Source organism: Ambystoma mexicanum, chromosome 13, assembly GCF_040938575.1.
Source record: "Ambystoma mexicanum isolate Mex_15411 chromosome 13, UKY_AmexF1_1, whole genome shotgun sequence".
Classification (NCBI taxonomy): Eukaryota; Metazoa; Chordata; class Amphibia; order Caudata; family Ambystomatidae; genus Ambystoma; species Ambystoma mexicanum.
In genome coordinates, this window is record NC_090938.1 from 337,246,827 (window position 1) to 337,268,671 (window position 21,845).

Below are 21,845 nucleotides of genomic sequence, written 5' to 3' on the forward strand. Positions count from 1 at the left end.
GACAAACCTTTCTAAAGATAGTGGGGAGTTAATCGTGGCATAACCCTGACTAGAGCCATTTGATCTGGACCACTGGTTATTTAAAGTTAGTAGCCTGGATGGGAGGAGTGTCAGGAAAGCAAAGAGATTAGGCCAGTGTCCTATGAGCCCCATGGGAAGAGCCCCGCTCGTGACAGAGTGCTCCCACGCTGGCTCTCAAGACAAGGAGTGAAGAAGAAGGATAACAACTACTGAACATGTGTTTTCTGTAAATTGGAAGATGAATCAGTTGTGTAATGAGCAACTACATGTACATTTCAATGTTTTCCCTCTTTTATGAGGTTGCAGGAGCTTAATTTCTTAATTGATGGTTGTTAACCTCAGTGCTTAAAGCACACTTGCAAGTAGATTCAAGTGCAGAGAATCAGACCTTTAATTGAAAACAGCCAATGGGCACAGCTAGCCAAGCTCCCTCAACGTCTGATTCCAGGCACCAAACAGCAGTCATCTCTCTGTATGGCTGAAACTGCGAGTAAGTCAGTAGGAAGAGAACATAACCGGGAGAACCTGTTGCATCCATGATGCAGAGAATCCTCAGAGATGACCAAAACCTTCTGGTAAAGCCCTGTCCCTTCAATATGTATTCGCTTTAATTCTCCCCTAAAGCTTTCGATTTAAATATCTCTGTTAGGAGTAGCTTTGTCTGTATATCATGGGGAGTTTTGGTCAGGTTTGGTTTTAGGTATTTCTTTGTTATTTTTAATTTAAGCTTGACCAAGATATTCCAATGGACTTCATAATATCTGTCTGCTTTTATTATACATTTTAAAGATTTGTTTATATGGCATTTAACAGCTGTTTGCTTTTCAGGGTGTAGAGTAATTATAAAACTACATTTCATTTGAAATGATTAGACGTGCTGCCCCATTAATTGTGCGCCCGCCCCAACATCCTACAAAAGCGATTATTTGCCCTAGGCCTCCTACCATCAGGACAGCAGGGCTTTTCGTCAGAGATTAATTTCTTGCCCATGGAGTTAGCAAAGAGCCTGGACTTCTCCAACCCATCCTCACTTGACCCGAAAGCTACAACTTCCCTCTTTATAAATCCCATACACACATACATGTCCTGAAGGCGTCACTGGATTGAACTGCACCCTGTTTGAGGCACTGAAACACCACAGAGCAAAATCATCACGCTCTACCAGATTCATGATGAACTCTGGATCCTCAAGTATTGAACCCAATACTTTATCCCGCATACATCAATGTCACGCACTTGGGAATGTGTGAAAGGTCAAAAGCAAATGTTTCCCCTGTAAAGCCATGGTTCCCACTGAGAACCAAAGGAAAAAGCATGTCTGGAAGCAGCACATTTGGGAATTGGTTGGTACTTCCTGCTAAAGGCGAAATCCTAAACCCGCATGCCTTTTAGCCTTCTTTTAAGCGTTTTAATATCTCAAAGAAATGCGAAAGAGGCAGCACTTTGCAATACTTCTAAAGAAAATGTTGAGGTTCAAGCGTCAACCCTCTATTTTTTTAAACCGTATAGATCATTAGCGGGTCATTGTTGCATGATGGCAGGCCTGAAGTTATTGCCAGAGGAAAAGCTTAGGGAGAGTAGTACGTTTGAGAAGGGAATTTCACAAACAAGAAGGATCCCTCCTGGGTTCTACAAGGCTATTTTGGTAAAATAGCATATGCCTTGGCAGCTGTTAGGTTGCTGCTAAAGTCAAATGTCTAGAATGTGCTCAAAACCAGAGATTAGTGTCTGCACTCATGGCATTGTGTCTGGTTTGGAGAAGGTGGGTAATGTGCTAATTGTCATGCAACTTAATACTGTTGCCTTTCCTATGGTTTAAAAGCTGCAAGACTGAACAAGTTGAAAAATGGCCTTAAACTTGAAGAGAACCTGCATGTCAGCAAATCCCAAATAAGTGGTGGTCATGTTGAGGGACGGTGATGAACATTTTCCCTTAGAAGAGGGATTCATAGCAACAAACGGATTTATACAAAAGCCTAATATGATGATTTCTAACATATACATAGTGGCTCAGTAGCGGTTACCCATCTGTTTTATCTCTCCCTCTCTACACTTGCCTCATACCCACTCCATCACTCTTTCCATCACACAAACCCCAATCCCCTGTTTCGTACTTAGACTGTCATGTTGTCCTTCCTTTCCTTCTGCACACACTTACATCTTGTGTCTCTCCTTTCTGCCCTCCTTCTTACATTCCCAGCTCCCCTGTCTCCTGTTTGCATGCTTGCCTTCCCTCACTCCAGTCACATGCTCTACTTCTGTTGCTATTGATCATACTCTCACTCTGTTCTTCCCACTCCATTTTACTCTCTTGTGCTCACACTCATTGACTCTCCTTTGCTCATTTTAAACTTCCTTCTTCCTGCACACTCATTCTATTCTCCTCATGCTCTCACCTGCTCTTCTGCTCACACATTCAGCTCTTCGACCCTCTCCTGCCGACACATTCAGTTTGTTCTGTCTGCTCTTGATCTCACATCATATATAGTTCTTAATGTTCTTCTCTTTTTTCTTCCCTTTCTCCCATAAAACCTCTTCCATTCTCTTCTTCACCTTGTTCTGTGCTCAATCTCCTTTCTTCCCTCAGTCTCACACACTTCTTTCTTCTCTTGTGTACTCTTTTTTCATGCAATCTCTTCTTTCCATTCTCTTGTTTGCATTCTACTCTGTATTTAGTGTTCACCCACACCATCACAATTTCATACTCACAAACGCACATTGTCCTTTCCTGGTCTCATATTTTTCTTCCTTTTCTCACGCTTTCTTCTGCACTGTCTCCTTAACTCACTCGCCTCTTTACTCTCTCCTACTCGCATTGTGCTCTCCAATTGCCGCTCACTCTCTCCTTCACCCCCTCTTTTTCATTATTCCTTTCTCTCACTCACATGCTTTTCATGCAATACTGTTCACATTCTTTCCTCTCTCCCCCTGACACTCTTTCATTCACTCTATCTTACTCATCCTCTTCTAACCCCTCTCCTGCTCAAATGCTGTCCCCTTCACCCTTTCATACTCACACTTTGTGATTTCCTCTCTCCTGCTCTTACCATCTCTCTTCATCCGTCTCTCCCTTTTGCGCTCTTGCTTACACATGTTCTTCTCCATTAGATAACAGTGCCAGTGTGCTCCTCCAGCATGGCCGCCTATCGCAGCAAAGGAGGGATGTGTACCTTGTACCCATTGAGATGACAGACAGTGGGCGACCACCGCTGAGCAGCACGGGAACCCTGACAGTGAGCGTATGCCAGTGTGGGCATGATGGAACGGTGCTCTCCTGCAGTATGGAACCCTACATGTCCCCCGCCGGGCTCAGCACTGGGGCATTGGTGGCCATCTTAGCCTGCATCATCACTTTGCTGGGTGAGTGTTCCTAAAGTAGGATGCCAATGTGATACCCAAACATCATCCACCACCATTCAAACATAAACATGCAACTGGAGAACATTAACCAGCAGTACGCCTCGACCATCCCTCAACCGCCAGCCAGCCTCAAAACCCAATCTATACAAAAGGGCGCCTGGTTACGTCCTACATAACCTTTCTCTGTGTCACAATATTGTCACTCATTAACAGTCCAATCTACTGGCTTGTACTTAATGTACTGCAATTGCACTATCCTCCTCATGGCATCCCCCACATGGTACCATAGAGTTTGCTATTGCCGTTAAACCTTGTTAAAAAAGGAGTCCGTTTTGCACATGTAATTGTATATTGTTTTATGTACGTTGTATATATTTTATGGAATCTCCTATGTTTTTTTGCTTAAAGATGTATTAAATTTGAATCACATGCAGTAGTCATTGGCACCATTTGTTTCGTCCATTGACTGTCAGGAGGAGTGTATCTCCATCTGTGGGTTCCCTTTTCCTTGCTCAACTGTATTAATCAACAATCCTCAACTGAAATCCTCTAACAATAACAATCCTCAGCTACCAATCCAGAATCACTAACTCTCTTCCTTTATCCCTCAACTGATAACACTCAAGCAGTAAGGCATTCCCACTATATTTTATTTATCTATTTATTACATTTATATGGCGCACCATAGGTCTGAGGGCGCATACCGTAAATACAACATAAAACAAAAAATAACAACTATCAGCAAATGTAGAACATGTCAAATGGCAGACCAGAAAAGGATGGAATACTAAGGAATAGAAACCCAACACAGAGATACACACCACGTTATCAGGTTACACAGGGAAGATCCTCTGGGGAGATATTAGCATCTTCTCAAAAAAGTGGGTAAGGAACTACTCCCACAACCCACTAGAATGCAATCACTGTCGGGTTGTGTACACCAGTCACCCAGGACCAGTCTACGCATGATCTTCAGATCCGACAGTCTGACTACACCAGGTCCAGTCCTCTGTCGAAGCCAAGCAAGGACCTTATAGCGTAATGCTTGTCTTGACTCTATAGTTTCAGCCTTCGGAATGTTAGTAATGATCAAATTTCTGTCATCCATGATGAAGTCATGGGAACTATTAGCCTGAATTTTAGGCATCTGTGATTTCCTTAGATGCAGGCTTCGCAAAGCTACTCTTTTAAAGTTGGCAATCACTTCTATCAGCGGTTTATCTGTTTTGTCATCTGCAAGGATAGGCAGTAATGCAAGGGGTTTTTCTTGTCTTGTCCCTTTAGTTTCAGAGCTGGATGTTTTCACCCTCTCCTTGGCTGACGATATTAACCCCTTGGAGACCGGAGACACCTCAGTAAGATGGACAGTTTGTGACGCTTGGTCTCTCTGTTCCTTTTCCATGCTGACTTGACAAGAGTTATCCTGTTTCATCAATTGTGGCCAAGCAACAGGACTGCCATGCACTTTGGTCTGTGACGCAACGATCATACCAGATTGGCGTAAGTCTGCTACTCAATCATTCAGTGAGTCAACCAGTAGGCCCAAATCAAAATGGCTGGTACATAATAAGAGCTCTTTGGCAATATTAGTCATAAGGATAGGCCATTGATGGGATGGAAAACACACTGACTGTGTGGATGTAGCTGGCAAAGAAGTTACATTTGTTGAGTCCAGGGTATCAGATTCAGCATTAATATCCACAAAAAGGGGACTGATCACACCAGTCTTCAGTGATGGAGTATTCCCATGCCCACCCTTCTCAGCTAGCTCCATAGCTTTGATTTTGGCTTTGGCTGCAGTCCTCCAAAGGGGAAGGGAAATTCGCGGGCGCAAGGCAGAGCCGACACAAAACCAGCATAAGCCCAAGTGGAATACAATTAAATATTCCACCCACGGTGGGCAGAGTGCCTTCAGCATGAGAAACCGACGTGAGAGCCCAGTGCTTCCCGCGGTCCCACTAGGTGAACAAGTAGTGACACTGGCTTACTGCCCATGTGTGTTTAGGCCTCACCTCACAAGCCACGACCATCCGACCCCCCGGTCAGGCGATGGGGGAGCTGAAGGACTTTCTGAACAGCGGGCAGAGAGCACGGGCGGGTCCGTATGATTCCAAAACATAGCTCCAGCAACCAGCCCACACACCGGCTCTGCGAGAAAGCTTAGAGAGCTTAGAGTAAAGGCCCTATCCCATCCAACGTCAAGCCGCATGGCACCCGAGTGATGCCGCCGCCTCCAACGCCACTCTGCTTCACAACTCTCACAAAGTCAAAACGTGGGGCCTCAACCACCACATCTAAAACATTTACCCTCAGTTGACATGACAATCCTCCAACACAAACACTGAACCGATCAACCTGACGCACAACCCTTGACTGCTTAACTTCAACCATCGATCCTAACCACAATTCATAAAAAATACGCTGGTTGGATGTTGTTTGAAATAATTACTCGAAAAATGAATTCTCCCGCTCAGACATATTATGTTTCACCCTGTTTGAAAAACTACAATTGCTTTTCTTTGAGACTTGTGAGGAAGTGCCCCAGTTCAGAAAACGAGAAATGTATTTATTTATTTATTTATTTATTCATATTGCTTATAACGCACAACTCGCCCTCAGGCCTCAGTTCATACAGAAAACAAGACGGACAAACAAACAAAATAAAGTCCATAAGGGAAAATAAATCAGGGAATCAGCTGTAAGACCTAGAGAACATCAAATCTTGCTCAAGCATTAGAATTGAAAACAGTAGTTTTTATGGCTTTCTTATAGCTGAACAGATTCATGGCATCACGTAAATTATTAAACAGAATTTTCCAAATCACAATGATCAAAAATCGTACCCCGAGGTTTTGGAGTCTGACTCATGTCTGCTTCACTTGCTGGCTCCATTCGATCTGAGTCCCCTATATATTGTAGCTTCCTGCAAGTGATCAACAAGATATCTGGGGGCATTGCCTGTGTGCCATTTTTGTGTCAGAGTCAAGATGTTATGCGATACTGGATGACACACAGTGAGCCAATGAAGTGCTCTTTTGGCCTCTGTAACATGCGCCATCTTTTTAAGGCTGTTCACCGCTCTAATAGCTCCATTCTGAATGGTCAGTGAAGATCTTAAGTTGGTTTTGGAAGTGCCAGCAAACAAGCAATTTCAATAATTAATTTTGGTACTTAATTAGAGCTCCAGCCACATAAGCCTGGTTACCAGCAGACAAATATGGTCTAATCTGCTTGATTAGTTTTGTAGTATATGCGCAGGTGGATCTAAGATATGCAATGTGTTTCTTCATATTCAGACTAGAATCAAGAAAAACTCACAGCGTCTTAACCGGCGAAACCACAGGGATTTTACAACCTGAAATCACACATTGCTCATACCTTTCCTCTAGCTTTTTCAGGCTGTGGTCAGACCCAGTTATTAACAGCTTCATCTTGCTGTCATTGAAGTCTAAAGAGTTCAAACCCATCCAGTTCTGCACCATTAAATAGATGGAATCAAAAGCTGCAGAGTCAGTATCGTAATTCCTGGTTAACCCAAGAATCAGCTGTGTATCGTCTTCAAAATTTGTGTATTTCATCCCAGCCTCGTCCAGATTGACAAATAATGGTTGTGTTTATAGATTGAACAGCGTGGGGGATAAGCAAGACCCCTGTGCCATGTTGCATGACACAGGAACAGGTGAGGCTTTAAAATCTGCAGTCGAATTACTAAAGACTCTTGGACCCAAGAAAGACCCAATCCAGGCTGTAACTAAATTAGAGCAGTTGGTGACCTCTGTCAGTCTCTTAAGCAGTAAAGCGTGATCCACGGGATCGAACGCTGCTGACAGATCAAGCAACATGAGTAGAGGAGTTCGACCCTTATCTATGATCTCAGTAAGATTGGCTCTGAGGTCGATCAATGCAGTCTCAGTCCCATGAAATGTCCTGAATCCCGACTGATGCTGTCCCGACAGTTGATTGTTTTCAACATGTTCCTGAAGTTGCAGGTAAGCAGTCCTGTCCAAAACTTCTAAGAGAAATGGGACGTTGGTTATAGGGCGGTAAATACCTGCAACCTCAGGATCAAGGCACATTTATTTAAACAGATATCAGCTCACTGATATACACCAGAATTAACGTTATTTACAAATAACTAAAACAGACAAACTAGATGGAGACCCGGGCTCAGAATGACCTGGTTTATTGATTGGAAAATGCAGGCAGAATTTATAATATTTATAATATTGGAAACTTCAATGCTAAAAAAGAAAAACATTCTTCACCAAAAGTTACAAAGGGCTGAGAATAGACAAAGGTAACTTTTTAAAATCATTCAAACAGTTTGGTCATCTGGATGTTTTCAAGGAGAAATTAGGTCTTCAGTGAAAAAACTGGAAACATATAACCAGTTGTTTTATCCATTGTGGCATACATTGAAGCAGATAGTAAGGCCAAAATAAACACATTTCTCCAGCATTGGATCTTTCATAGATACACATGCTTGAATATTCCCTGTCGTCAGACGGGGAATCCTCGATACATTAAATAATAAAAAATAATATAACAAAAACCTTACCTTGCAAAAGAAAAGAAAGGAAAGCTACACCCATAGGGCACTATAGTGCTTGTGTAGCCTTTCACTTGTGGAGTCCCTCCACCTCCTTTTGGTCCTTTTAGGTCCCAACCAATGAGGTGGCTGGGCTTGGATTCCACCCCAGTGAGCCATCTTCAGATTTTCCACTGTGTCTTTCAGTACAGGGAAATCCTCTTCAGCTCCCTGAGCTTTTTTGAATTTCTTTATAGTGTATCTCAAATTTTTACAACCAAATTAAGCTTTTCAGCTTCCTTCTTACTAGGGCTTCTTACCTTTACTCTCAGAAGCCTGTATGTTTTCTCTCCACACCCCAAAACATTGTGTGTTTGGGTCACTCAAATCTCCTCCTGGCTCAACAAGGCCAAACTGTCAAAGAGAAGACTTCACTCTTCAAGGCCTGTTCCAAGTGTGGCAAGAAGGACATCTTAATCAGCGACCCACACAAGCTCTGCAACTACTGCCTCTACCCTCATAACATTCAATCATGCAGTATATGCTAAACATTCACCAAGTAAACCCTGGAGGACAGGCACAGAAGACTACTTTTACACCTGTGGAGCAGATAAAGGCCCTCAGATGAGGCATCCTGCAAGACTGCTCCATCAACCTCGTCCTGGCAAACTGATAAGCGTGCTCCTAAAAGGAGAGCTTCTTCAGTGGACAGAGCACACTCCTCACCAGCTAAGGACAAGAAAAGAGTGGAAAGTCATCTAAGGAACCTCCCAGAACCCAGGAGGGTATTGTGACGGGAGATCCACAAAAAGGTAAACCTTATCCTTTTTTTCTCACTCGTCGGCGAAGCGGTCATCCACGGAGACACCATCCATTACTAAGCTAAACTCACTGTCTACTAGAATGGCACCGTCGTCAACGGTTAAACCACCGTCTACAACAGAACCGGCTTCCTCGTCGACAAAGTCATCACTGTTGTTGAAGGACTCATCGACGAAGCATTCGTTGATGAAGGAATCATCGAGCAAGTACTCGTCGACGAAGAAGACATCCTTGTCGACAAAGCATTTGTCAACGGCTAAGTCGTCCAAGGAGAACCCGTCGATGAAGCACTTGTCTATGGGTAGGTCGTCGACAGAAAGGCCATTTATGGTATGTTCATTGATGCCCAAGCAATCGTCCACCAAGCAACCACCGTTGTCGACGGAGGGGCCGTCGACAGGCCAAGGACATGGTTTAACACCACCGTCTATGCAAGGGACTCCTGTGAAGGTCATTGAGGAGCTTTTTCCTCAAACAGAGGAGGACTTAAGTGGACATTCGCAATTGGAAGGATTGGAAGGTGCTGTCTCTCTCTCGCCAATCACTGAAATGAATTAGCTCCCAGATATCATCTTACAGGAGGAATTCCCAGAATGGGGAGGGTCCTTTACTAATTCAGCTCAAGGGACTCCTGCAAAGGTCATTGAGGAGCTTTTTCCTCCAACAGCGGAGGACGTAAGTGGCCATTCGCAATTGGAAGGATTAGAAGGTGCTGTCTCTCTCTCGCCAATCACTGAAATTAATTAGCTCCCAGATATCATCTTACAGGAGGAATTCCCAGAATGGGGAGGCACCTTTACTAGTTCAGCTCAAGGAGAATGGCCCTCACTGGCAACCTACAATGGAGGATGCTGCAGATCCTTTCGACTCAGCGCTCTTACAATCAATGCACAGGATTATGGAATTATTCACCAGAAGACAAAGGGTGAGACAGTCCACCCAGTCAGTCTCAGCAGACAGACAACCGCAAAGCACATCACCTGTGCACCGCGATCGGAGCAGGTTCCCTAGAGACCGCATGCCTCACCACTCACCACCACCTTGTCAGTCCACTTCAACAGACAGCCACCAAGGGTGCGAATGCCATCGTGAGGCACCCAGAACTCAGAGGAGGAAACACTCTGTCACCCCCGAGATCTTTGCCACAAAGGGCAAGATCAGCTCCCTCGATATTGGGCCCGGAATCACCCGTTCACTTTGAAGAGGAAAAGGGTTGCCTAATGACCCCTTTAGGGAGTTCTCTGACAGGCAGGAAGAAGAACCTGAAGAGGGTGAGCTGCGATAGGACTCGCCAGACACAGACCCAGAAAACTGGGAGTCGTTGACCATTGAGAAACAGAATAAAATGAGACTCATCAGCGGGCTAATCACCCCTAGACGATGTGGTGTCTTTTCACACGGTCATGGCAAAGTCAGTGACATTTTCAAGATTCCGGTCGCTACTGAAGAAAAAGCTTTGGTTCTCTACGAACATCGGGACAAGAGGCGCTGCACCATCACTACAGTTCCTATTTTGGAAACCTTCTGGGATGCAGTTGTAAAGATCCCCGCCACACCGCTCTCCACCCCAGCACTAGTAGGTAGACCAGAGAAAAAGTACAAGGCCCCAGACTCGGCCCCTTTATGTCTCAGAGGCCATCCAAAACTGGACTCTGTCATTACCATGGCATCAAGGAAAAGACTGCAAACACCGGCTTCACCCCTCACCGCTCCACCGTATGAGGAAGGATGTAAACTAGAAGTGATTGGCCGCAAGGACTCTACAGCGGCATTTCTTACGGTAAGGGCCAGCAACGCCATGTCCATGATGCCTAGATCTGACAGAGAGCTATGGCTCCGCATATCAAAACTGACAAAGCACCTCCCGGAAGAATTCCAACAGGAGGCCAAGGCCATCATTGCAGACGGCAAAGCAGTCTCGGACCACATGATAGACACCTCAGTGGCCACCGCTCAGTGCAGCTTCAGACAGATGGCACACACAACAGTACTTAGATGCCAGCCCTGGATAAATACCACGAGTTTCAAACCAGATGTAAAAGCCCAGATCTTGGACATGCCTTTCGATGGTCAAGACCTATTCTCAAATAAATTGATGATCACTTAAAGGGAATCAAGGCCGACACGGACACAGCTAGAGCAATTAGCTCTTTAAAGGACAAAGGCAAGGACCGATGTTCCTTTCATTCCATTTGCGGCAACAGCGTCAAGCGTCTTCGTCAAATTCTACCAGTCGGGGGGCAGGTAGCAACAAGGTTACAACAGGTACCAAAGGCAGCGCAGCAAGAGAGACTCAGAACATGACAGGTGCCAAGCCAAAAAGAATTGACCCTTACCCGATGCTCCTCCCGCATCTAACCCCCGGTAGGAGGAGGCGTCTCAAAGCACCTCAACCAGTGGAACACCATAACATTGAGCAAATGGGTGCTTCAAGTGATAAAAGGGGGACACACCATAGAATTTATACAGAAGCCACCACACCGCCCACCTCCAAAGAAAAACGTTATGCAGCTGCAACAGTTAAAGGTAGAAGACACCAAACTACTTGGAAAGACTGTCATAGAGAGGGTACCACCTCCTCAGGGTTTCTACTCCCCCTCCCACTTCTTCCTAATGTGAAAGAAAAACGGCCAGTGGCACCCGATCCTAGATCTGTGGGCGCTCAACAAATTTGTTTGCCGACTAAAGTTCAAAATGACTTCCCTACAATTGGTTCTGCGTTGGCTCATAAAGGAAGATTTCCTTGCCACTCTAGGCTTGGAGGACGCATATTTTCACATTCCCATCCATCTAACACACAGGAAATACCTCTGGTTCACAGTCAGCAACCAGCACTTCCAGTTCAAGGTGCTACCCTTTGGGTTAAAATCTGCACCAAGAGTGTTCACAAAATGCCTAGCCCTGGTAGCCGCTCATCTCAGGCGCTCAGGAATCCAGGGTTTCCCCTTATTTGGAGGATTGGTTAGTGAAGGGAACCTCCCTAAACACAGTGTCCGCACCAGTGGAAAGAACAACAACACTCTTGCAGGACATAGGTTTCTCAATCAACTAGGACAAGTCCTTGCCTCTACCTGTGCGGAAGTCGATTTTTCTATGAGCAGACCTCGACACTCGAGTCCCCAGGGTTTGCCCCTTGTCAGACAGAGTGGCTGCAATGCAAAATCTCATTGCATGGTTCAGGGACAGGACAAACTCTACTGTCAGGCAATACAAGGCCCTTTTGATCATGATGTACACCTGTATCTTCCTCATACCAAACTGCAGGTTAAAGATGCGACCGCTTCAGGAGGAGCTGGACAACCAATGGGCTCAACACTGCGAGTCATTGGAAGACATTGTTCGTCTCACACCAAGTTTTCACAAGGCAGTCAGATGGTGGGCCAATTTCCCCAATCTTCTCCAAGGTCTCCCTTTTCAGTCCCCCACGTCCAGCCTGCTACTGAGGACGGACGCATCACTCTCGGGATGGGGAGCTTATCTAGGCAACCTTCAGGCCAGCGGGATATGGTCATCAACAGGATCTCGCCTACACATAAATGTGCTGGAACTCAGGGCCATGCAGTGGGCTCTAAAGTCCTACCTTCCAGTTCTGACAGGCTAGTTGGAGACAGTGCAGATGGACAACACCACATCAATGCACTACACAAACAAACAAGGGGGCACCAAGTTCAGCATTCTCTCGCAGGAACCACAACTACTCTGGAATTGGGCACTTCATCACAAAATTCACATGAGATCAGAGCACCTTCCCGGCAAGGACACCAGCTTAGCAGACAAGCTCAGCCAGCAATTTCTACAACCGCACGAGTAGGAGATAAATAATGACGATCTCGATAGACTATTCCGCATGTGAGGGAAGCCCAGAATAGATCTGTTCGCAACTCACAAGAACACAAAATGCGATCAGTTCGCTTCCAGGTATCCGACAAAACACTCCCTGGGAGACGCATTCTCTGTACCATGGAAGGGTAAATTCCTTTACGGGTTTTCACCAGCACCCTTTGATCTTGTGGGTACTGCGCACAATGATCGAACAGTCCTGCACCGTGATACTAATAGCCCTGATGTGGGCACGCCAGATCTGGTATCTGATGCTCCTTCAACTAACAATCGAGAAACCGTCCCATCTCCAGCCTTACTCGCACCTCTTATCTCGACAGAAGGGCACGCTACTTCACCACAACCCAGCCAGTCTACCCCTCAGGGGCTGACTCCTCAGCAGCGAAAGTTCCACAACCTCATCCTACATCCCAAGTCCTGGGATATACTACAGGCTGCAAGGGCTCTGTCTACTAGATGAACATATTCCAAAAAGTGGAAGCGGATCAGAAACTGGTGTTTACAGTCTAACACAGATCCCCTCTTGGCATCTGCAGAGCTAATCCTGCCTTACCACTTACACTTAGCTAAAGAGGGTCTAGCAATATCTTCCATTAAGGTCCATCTCTCAGCTGTGGCCACTTACACAACCAAACCCCATCAGCGCTCCTTAGTGTCTCACCCTGCGGTTAAGGCTTTTCTCAGAGGACTCACAAGCTCTTTCCCCAGACGACTGAAAATTGCTCCACCATGGATTCTTAACACGGCTCTAGCTGCATTAATGAAAGCACCTTATGAACCCATACGCAGGTGTGATTTAAAATTCCTATCATTGAAGAAGGCCTTTCTTGTGGCCATCACATCAGACAGGCGCATCAGGGAGTTGCAGGTTTTGTCCGCCGAACCTTATTTCAGCAATTTTCACAGAAATAACGTCGTTTTACATCCTCACCCTATATGTATTCCTGAGATCGTGTCTGAAGCCATTCTGGCGAAAAGGATCCTTCTACCTACATTCTTCGGCAACCACACGACCACTGCTGAACATACGCTTCAGTCCCTAGATGTGGCAAGAACACTCAAGTTCTACCTAGAACAGGCCAAGGAATTCAGGACGTCTAAAAGACTCTTCATCGCATTTGCATATCCAAACAGAGCCTGGCACGTTGGGATCCAGTTGCATCGCTCAAGGTCATGAGCTCAGACACAACCCATTGCCAGCCACGCCCACAGCGCACTGGACCAGAGCAAGGGTGGCTTTCCAAGCAGGAGTGTCTTTAAAGGAGATCGGCCGGGCAGCCAAATTAACTACTCTCCACACCTTTGCCCGCACTACTGCTTGGAAGAAGACAGCAAGAATTAATCTGCAGTGGGACAAGCAGTACTCCAGCATTCATTTGCTTATGGTAGGAGCATCCTCTTGTTCCTTTGTTGATTATTGATGAATTGTTCCCACTGTCCCATAACATGTGTTCCTGGTAGCCTCATTTTGCTTGCTATAAGTTTTATTACTATATATATATATACATTTATATACATTTATATAAATGTATGTATTTATGTTATGTTATGTTATGTTATTTTGCATTTATATAGCGCCTTATATACCATTGGTATTATATGAAGGCGCTGGTAGGTTGAACGCCCTTGGGAACCGAAGTTCATATCAGTAGAGGGAGTAGAGAGGGTCAAAAGGTGCGTGTGAGCACCGGGTATGTGTGCAGCTCGTGCGGTATCCGTGTAATAGCTGCTTTCTAGCGGTAGGTGTGATGGTTGAGAGGTCAGGAGTATGTGTTCGTTCTGGCAGGATTTATCCAGATCGGATGTGGCTGCGTTAGGCCTGAGGAGAACGCCTGGCTGGGGGGTGTGTAACCAGCAGTGTTTACTTAGAATGATGTGGAGTGAGCGGCGGATGTTGATATGAGAACAGTTATACCGAATGGTGTCATAGTATCCCTGTGTTCTAGTTGAGTGGTGATGTAAAGGAGAGAGTAAGCATGATGGTGTGATATGATGGGTTATATGCTCTTTCAAACGTTATCTGCATTTCAGACCATAGTATACACGTCACACAATTCTATGCGCTCCTGTCCGTTCCATGCACTCCTATCTACTCCATGCACCCCAGTTTGCTCTATACATTCCGGTCCGCTCCATGCACTCATGCATTCCGGCCCGCCCTGCGCGCTCTGGTCCGCCCTGCGTACTCTAGTCTGCCCCAACATTCACAATTCTGTCTAAGTGTGGACATTGCTAATATTCACCTTTCTAAGTGTGGACATGCTAACATTCAAGGTCCTATCTAGATGCAATGCAGGCCAATATTCACAATTCTGTCTAAGAGTGGACATGCTAGTATTCACAATTCTGTCTGAGTGTGGACTAGCAAGTGTGGACATGCTAATATTCACAATTCTGTCTAGGAGTGGACATGCTAATATTCACAATTCCATCTAGATGTGACGCAGGCCAATGTTCACAATTCTATCTAAGTGTGGACATGCTAATATGCACAATTCTGTCTAGGTGTGGACATGCTAACCTTCAAAGTCCTATCTAGATGCAACGCAGGCCAATATTCAAAATTCTGTCTAAGTGTGGACAAGCTAATATTCACAATTCTGTCTAAGTGTGGACAAGCTAATATTCACAATTCTGTCTAAGTGTGGACATGCTAACAATCACAATTCAATCTAGATGCGACGCAGGCCAATGTTCACAATTCTATCTAAGAGTGGGCATGTTAACATTCACAATTCCATCTAGATGCGACGCAGGCCAATCGCGCTCTGGTCCTCCCTGCGTACTCTAGTCTGCCCCAACATTCACAATTCTGTCTAAGTGTGGACATTGCTAATATTCACCTTTCTATCTAAGTGTGGACATGCTAATATGCACAATTCTGTCTAGGTGTGGACATGCTAACCTTTAAAGTCCTATCTGGATGCAACGCAGGCCAATATTCACAATTCTGTCTAAGTGTGGACAAGCTAACATTCACAATTCTGTCTAAGTGTGGACATGCTAACAATCACAATTCAATCTAGATGCGACGCAGGCCAATGTTCACAATTCTATCTAAGAGTGGGCATGGAAGTATTATGGCACTCTATGTTATTGGTAGGTAAGATAGAGTGGCAGGGGTTTTCTGGAGTAGAGTGATTGCTCTACTCCCCACCCATGCCACACTCACGGTTTTTGTTGGTGTCTGTTGGCTGCTGGCTTCCTTGGCGTCCCCTTGCGGACACCTGCTGACACTTCCTGGAGCCGCCTCTGTTGGAGCCACCCTTGGCCTTGGGGCCCTTAGCCGGGGGCTGCACGGGCAGAGGGCTGCCCTGGGAGGACTAGTGATGAAGGGTGAGAGGACCAATGAGAACGGGCCTGAGTGGGTTGGGAGGCGGGAGGGAAGGGAGAGAAGGAAGAGGGTGCGGAGTGGGAGCGGGCTGCTGGGGGATCAGAAAGGCCTCTGGATATGGGGACAGCCACAAAAGCCTGCTGCCTCTGGGTGTGAAGGAGGTAGGCAGGGGGCACTGCGGCCGCTAGGCCCAACGAGGAGTCAGGCTCCACCAAACACGGGAGGGGGTGGGCCAGGAGGCGGGAGGAGGGAGAAGGGACGCGGGAAAAAGGCAGGGGAAGCAGGATGGCGATCGGGGGCAGGGGGTCAGCCACACAGGCCGAGATGTTGCTCCCCAGGGCCCAGGAGGGTCCTGGGGGGCGGGGTGGGTGCACTCACCTGCTGCCTCTGGGTGTGAAGGAGGCAGGCAGGGGGCACTGCGGCCGCTAGGCCCAACGAGAAGTCAGGCTCCACCAATCACGGGATGGGGTGGGCCAGCAGGCGGGAGGAGGGAGAAGGGATGCGGGAAAAAGGCAGGGGAAGCAGGATGGCGATCGGGGGCAGGGGGTCAGCCACACAGGCCGAGATGTTGCTCCCCAGGGCCCAGGAGGGTCCTGGGGGGGGGGGGGTGCACTCACCTGCTGCCTCTGGGTGTGAAGGAGGCAGGCAGGGGGCACTGCGGCCGCTAGGCCCAACGAGGAGTCAGGCTCCACCAATCACGGGAGGGGGTGGGCCAGGAGGCGGGAGAAGGGACGCGGGAAAAAAGCAGGGGAAGCAGGATGGCGATCGGGGGCAGGGAGTCAGCCACACAGGCCGAGATGTTGCTCCCCGGGGCCCAGGAGGGTCCTGGGGGGGTGCACTCACCTGCTGCCTCTGGGTGTGAAGAAGGCAGGCAGGGGGCACTGCGGCCGCTAGGCCCAACGAGGAGTCAGGCTCCACCAATCACAGGAGGGGGTGGGCCAGGAGGAGGGAGAAGGGACGCAGGAAAAAGGCAGGGGAAGCAGGATGGCGATCGGGGGCAGGGGGTCAGCCACATAGGCCGAGATGTTGCTCCCCAGGGCCCAGGAGGGTCCTGGGGGGGTGCACTCACCTGCTGCCTCTGGGTGTGAAGGAGGCAGGCAGGGGGCACTGCGGCCGCTAGGCCCAACGAGGAGTCAGGCTCCACCAATCACGGGGGGGTGGGCCAGGAGGCGGGAGGAGGGAGAAGGGACGCGGGAAAAGGCAGGGGAAGCAGGATGGCGATCGGAGGCAGGGAGTCAGCCTCACAGGCCGAGATGTTGCTCCCCAGGGCCCAGGAGGGTCCTGGGGGGGTGCACTCACCTGCTGCCTCTGGGTGTGAAGGAGGCAGGCAGGGGGCACTGCGGCCGCTAGGCCCAACGAGGAGTCAGGCTCCACCAATCACGGGAGGGGGTGGGCCAGGAGGCGGGAGGAGGGAGAAGGGACGCGGGAAAAAGGCAGGGGAAGCAGGATGGCGATCGGGGGCAGGGAGTCAGCCACACAGGCCGAGATGTTGCTCCCCAGGGCCCAGGAGGGTCCTGGGGTGGGGGTGCACTCAACTGCTGCCTCTGGGTGTGAAGGAGGCAGGCAGGGGGCACTGCGGCCGCTAGGCCCAACGAGGAGTCAGGCTCCACCAATCACGGGAGGGGGTGGGCCAGGAGGCGGGAGAAGGGACGCTGGAAAAAGGCAGGGGAAGCAGGATGGCGATCGGGGCAGGGAGTCAGCCACACAGGCCGAGATGTTGCCCCCCAGGGCCCAGGAGGGTCCTGGGGAGGGGGTGCACGCACCTGCTGCCTCTGGGTGTGAAGGAGGCAGGCAGGGGGCACTGCGGCAGCTGGGCCCAACGAGGAGTCAGGCTCCACCAATCACGGGAAGGGGTGGGCCAGGAGGCGGGAGAAAGGACGCTGGAAAAAGGCAGGGGAAGCAGGATGGTGATCGGGGGCAGGGGGTCAGCCACACAGGCCGAGATGTTGCTCCCCAGGGCCCAGGAGGGTCCTGGGGGGGTGCACTCACCTGCTGCCTCTGGGTGTGAAGGAGGCAGGCAGGGGGCACTGCGGCCGCTAGGCCCAACGAGGAGTCAGGCTCCACCAATCACGGGAGGGGGTGGGCCAGGAGGCGGGAGGAGGGAGAAGGGACGCGGGAAAAAGGCAGGGGAAGCAGGATGGCGATCGGGGGCAAGGGGTCAGACGCACAGATGTTGCTCCCCAGGGCCCAGGAGGGTCCTGGGGGGGGGTGCACTCACCTGCTGCCTCTGGGTATCATGCTGTTATAGTACATGCACCTCTGGTGCTGTACTCCGGGTATCAAGCATGTTATGAGGTCTACTACTGCTAGTTATTCTATTCAAGCATGTGAATCTATGAAAGGTCCAATGCTGGGGAAGTCTTAGTTACTTAAATGTAACTGTATTTCTCCAGCATTTGTATCTTTTATAGATTCACATGCACCCGCCCTACTCCCTTGGGGAGAGGCTGCTCCTCCACCAGTCAGTCATTGGTCTTAATACTTACGGTTCAAAATCTGAAGATGGTTGACTGGGCTGGAGCCTAAGCCCTGCCACCTCATTGGTTGGGACCTTAAAGGACCATAAGGAGGTGGAGGGACTCCACAAGTGAAAGGCTACACAAGCCCTATAGGGCCCCATGGGTGTAGCTTTCTTTTCTTTCCCAAAGGAAAGTTTTTGATATATTATTTTTTATTATTTAATTTACTGAGGATTCCCGGCCTGACGATGGGGAATATTCAAGCATGTGAATCTATGAAAGATCCAATGCTGGAGAAATACAGTTACAGGTAAGTAAATAAGACTTCCTGTGATACGTAGGGAAACTAAAGGGACCACGGTGAACAGTAAATTAGATTTCCAGTTCATGGCCCCATCATCCATTAGCCCACTTTGGAGAACTCTATGACCTATCAATAATTAAGGGGATACACTCCGGGCATTGCTTGGCCTCAAATATCCAAACACCATTCGCCCACATATTCACATATAACAAAATGTGTTCATTTCTGATTGGAGTAAGTGGTCCTTCCCACTCAAACAATCCACCTTGACTCCCCTCCTGTAGATACCCATTTTAGATTCATCCTCACCTAGTAGCAAATGTCCAACGGCAGGGCTAATCTGGAGCTTTGAGATTGTGAATAAAGTATTTTCTTGCCAGCTTCAGGCCTTTGTGGACAGAGAAAATATTCAGAATAGCTGCCTAACTGGTTTCCTGCACATGGTTTCCTGCACAGTCAGGGGACAGAGACAGCACTGAGTGCAGTCCGTGATGATATCTTGATCTATGCGGGTGAGGGAAAAACAGCACTGCTCATTATGTTGGCCCAATTGGCATCTTTGGACACAAGGGACCATAGGCTTCTCCTATGTTGGCTAATTTCTGTGGCACAGGTGTCAGATGCAGCCTTGCAATGGTTTTTGTCCTCTGTCTCTGATCAAGGACTAATGTTGCACTTGGACACGACTCAGGGGGCACAATGCACCTATAGTTTCCAATATGTATATACAGCCCCTGTTTGAAATTCTAGAATGGCAGGGACTGTGGATTCACTTCTACGATGATTACATGCGATATACTGTTGTGTGAACCGACACTGGGGAAAATTCCACTTTGCTATCGGAATGCTTTTCCGAAGTGGAGGTTATGATACTTGACCAAGCAACCTACCGAAAAATACTAAATGTGCAACACAAGTGGAAGTTACTTGGGATGCAGATCTCAGTTGGAAGTCCCAGATCAGAGCAGTTCTAAAAGGTCCTTACTTTAGAGTACGCTATGAACAAACCCACGCTAATGTAGAAGATGATTGAGTATGTTGTAGGTTCACCAAGGTGTACAAAGTCCTTTGGTAAAGCAAAATGTAGTTTCAAACACTGAACACACAATGAGATACAAACATGGATAATAAAGTAAAAATAAAGCAAGGCTTTGTTTGATATTCATTGGAGCTAAAGGTTTCTCCCTCATTTCTATGGCAAGACTTGATTGAGTCAATGTGTCGAGACTACGTTTAGCTCTGGTGGCAGCAGTCCTCACCAGCAGGGGTGAAGGCCCCAGTTTTTGTTACCAGAGCATTCCAACTTAATTCAACCATGCCTGACTTGGCAGTACCACAAGATGAACATGATGCCCGAGGGTGGGTCGCAGTGATAAGTTCATTGAAACAGACTTATGAGGTGTGGAACGGGTTTACTGATGATTGATTTTTTTTAAGTGCATGGAGTGACCGTTTCTTTAAAACAACTTTCCAAACTCTACCTCCCATGGATCCAAAAGACCTTTTATAGTCGTCCCATGGGAGTGGGTCTATCATTCCTTCTCTTCAAGGTAATTAGGATAGTCCTTGTGTGCCATGAGTGACTAGTATTTTCACTAGCAAATTCCCTTGTCTGGTATCTCTTCTCCAGACAAGGAGTGATGTGGGCATGTGAGGTTATTTTCATTAACTTCTCACCCCACATAGAACCCTAGGGAAATCTGGTCTTAGATGGATGCAACATTTCGTGGGGGAATAACATTCATTCATTTGTATGGAGGAGAGGATGAGTGGAATGCAACTTGCATTTCTGCCGCCTCTCCACTGTACAAATGCTCCATCATTTGTGCCAGGATGGATTTTCTTGCCAGCGCACATGCTGGCGATCCCTATGGGGTGTGCGAGCTTTATGCATCAGCATAAATCAGGCGGACCCCATAGCATACCATTGCAAACGCTATCTGCCTTGCTCACATGTCAGAGTGTATTTATTTTTAATTGTGAGCACTGCTTACCATGCAGTTATTGTAAGCAGTGTTCACAATGATAATTAAGTATGAGCATGGCAAGCAGCGCTCACAATCAAAGGTAAACGCTGCCTGCCATGCTGCGCAGTGCAAATGTGATGGGCAAAAAGCGACTCAACACTAGTACGCTGCCTTTTGCCCTTTACATTTGCACCCCACAGTGCAAATTACCAAAATTTGGCAGGGGGCCCACTTACGTTAAAGTCTAAACGGCTCCCATTTTATCAAAATTAGCTCCATGATGTTGAACAAAGGGATTGCCCAATTGATATTCTAGCAAAAAAAACTAGACACCCTGGAAAAGAAAGTTAGAGCAGATCTAAATAACTATAGAAGGCTTGGAGGCCATAGATGCAGCATTGTGTGAACATTAGCCACCCACAGGTCATGGATAGAGTCTTACTAAAACTACCTAGCTTTCTTCAACTTTACTAATGAAAATAAATCTGAAACAAAAAAACACATGCATGTCCTTGTCCATTCGTAAAGGAGAGTTTCTTCTTGAACAGAATGGAATCACTACTGAGATGTCATCATTACATAAAAATAAGGGATGCGAATAAGGGCAAAGGGGGACGTACTACAGGAAAGTGGGGAGATAAAATAAGGGGTGCCCGGATGGGGGTAGGGACCTGCAGGGAGGTTATGTCTTACAATTGGCAGGGGTAGCAGAAGTGGAAGCACACACCAAGTGACATCGCAACAGCTATCAAATGACCTATTGTCCCAATGACATCACAGGAAGTGACATGACTGACGTAAACAAAATGTAACATTTTACAATTTGTGCAAGCTTGACACAATAACGAAATTATGTTAGCAAACACGTGGTTATTTTAGATACTCATTTTATCTAGAGTCCTGCTGTGAAGTGCCAGGGGTACAGCTATTATTTCCTAGAGGCTCACACAACATATGCCAGACCCACGGCCTTTTGATTCGCTTAATGTGAGCCTCATAATTCCACTTACTACCATTCCCTTCCAGCTGTAGTGCCAGATACTAGATAGTCATCATCGCAAGGTTCAGCTTCATACGCTCGCGTGCCATTATCATATGACAAGCACAACTACAAATGCTAAAGTACTGACATCATATGCCACCTAAAGTCATCTTATTCAAGGCACAGTCTCACTTTCCTAGGTCCTGCCAGCATATGCTAAGGTCAGCC

At 47.4% G+C, this 21,845-nt stretch overlaps 1 protein-coding gene across 4 annotated transcripts in view; it reads left to right on the top strand.

Moving 5' to 3' along the window:
• The window catches only part of CDH24 (cadherin 24), a 1,353,690-nt gene that overhangs the window by 1,228,619 nt on the left and 103,226 nt on the right, over window positions 1-21,845 (top strand). For all 4 annotated transcript variants that reach the window (XM_069633835.1, XM_069633833.1, XM_069633832.1 and 1 more), the window contains one exon: window positions 3,130-3,381. In XM_069633835.1, the coding sequence (XP_069489936.1) occupies window positions 3,130-3,381 (252 nt within the window). The remainder of the gene's footprint in view (window positions 1-3,129; window positions 3,382-21,845) is intronic.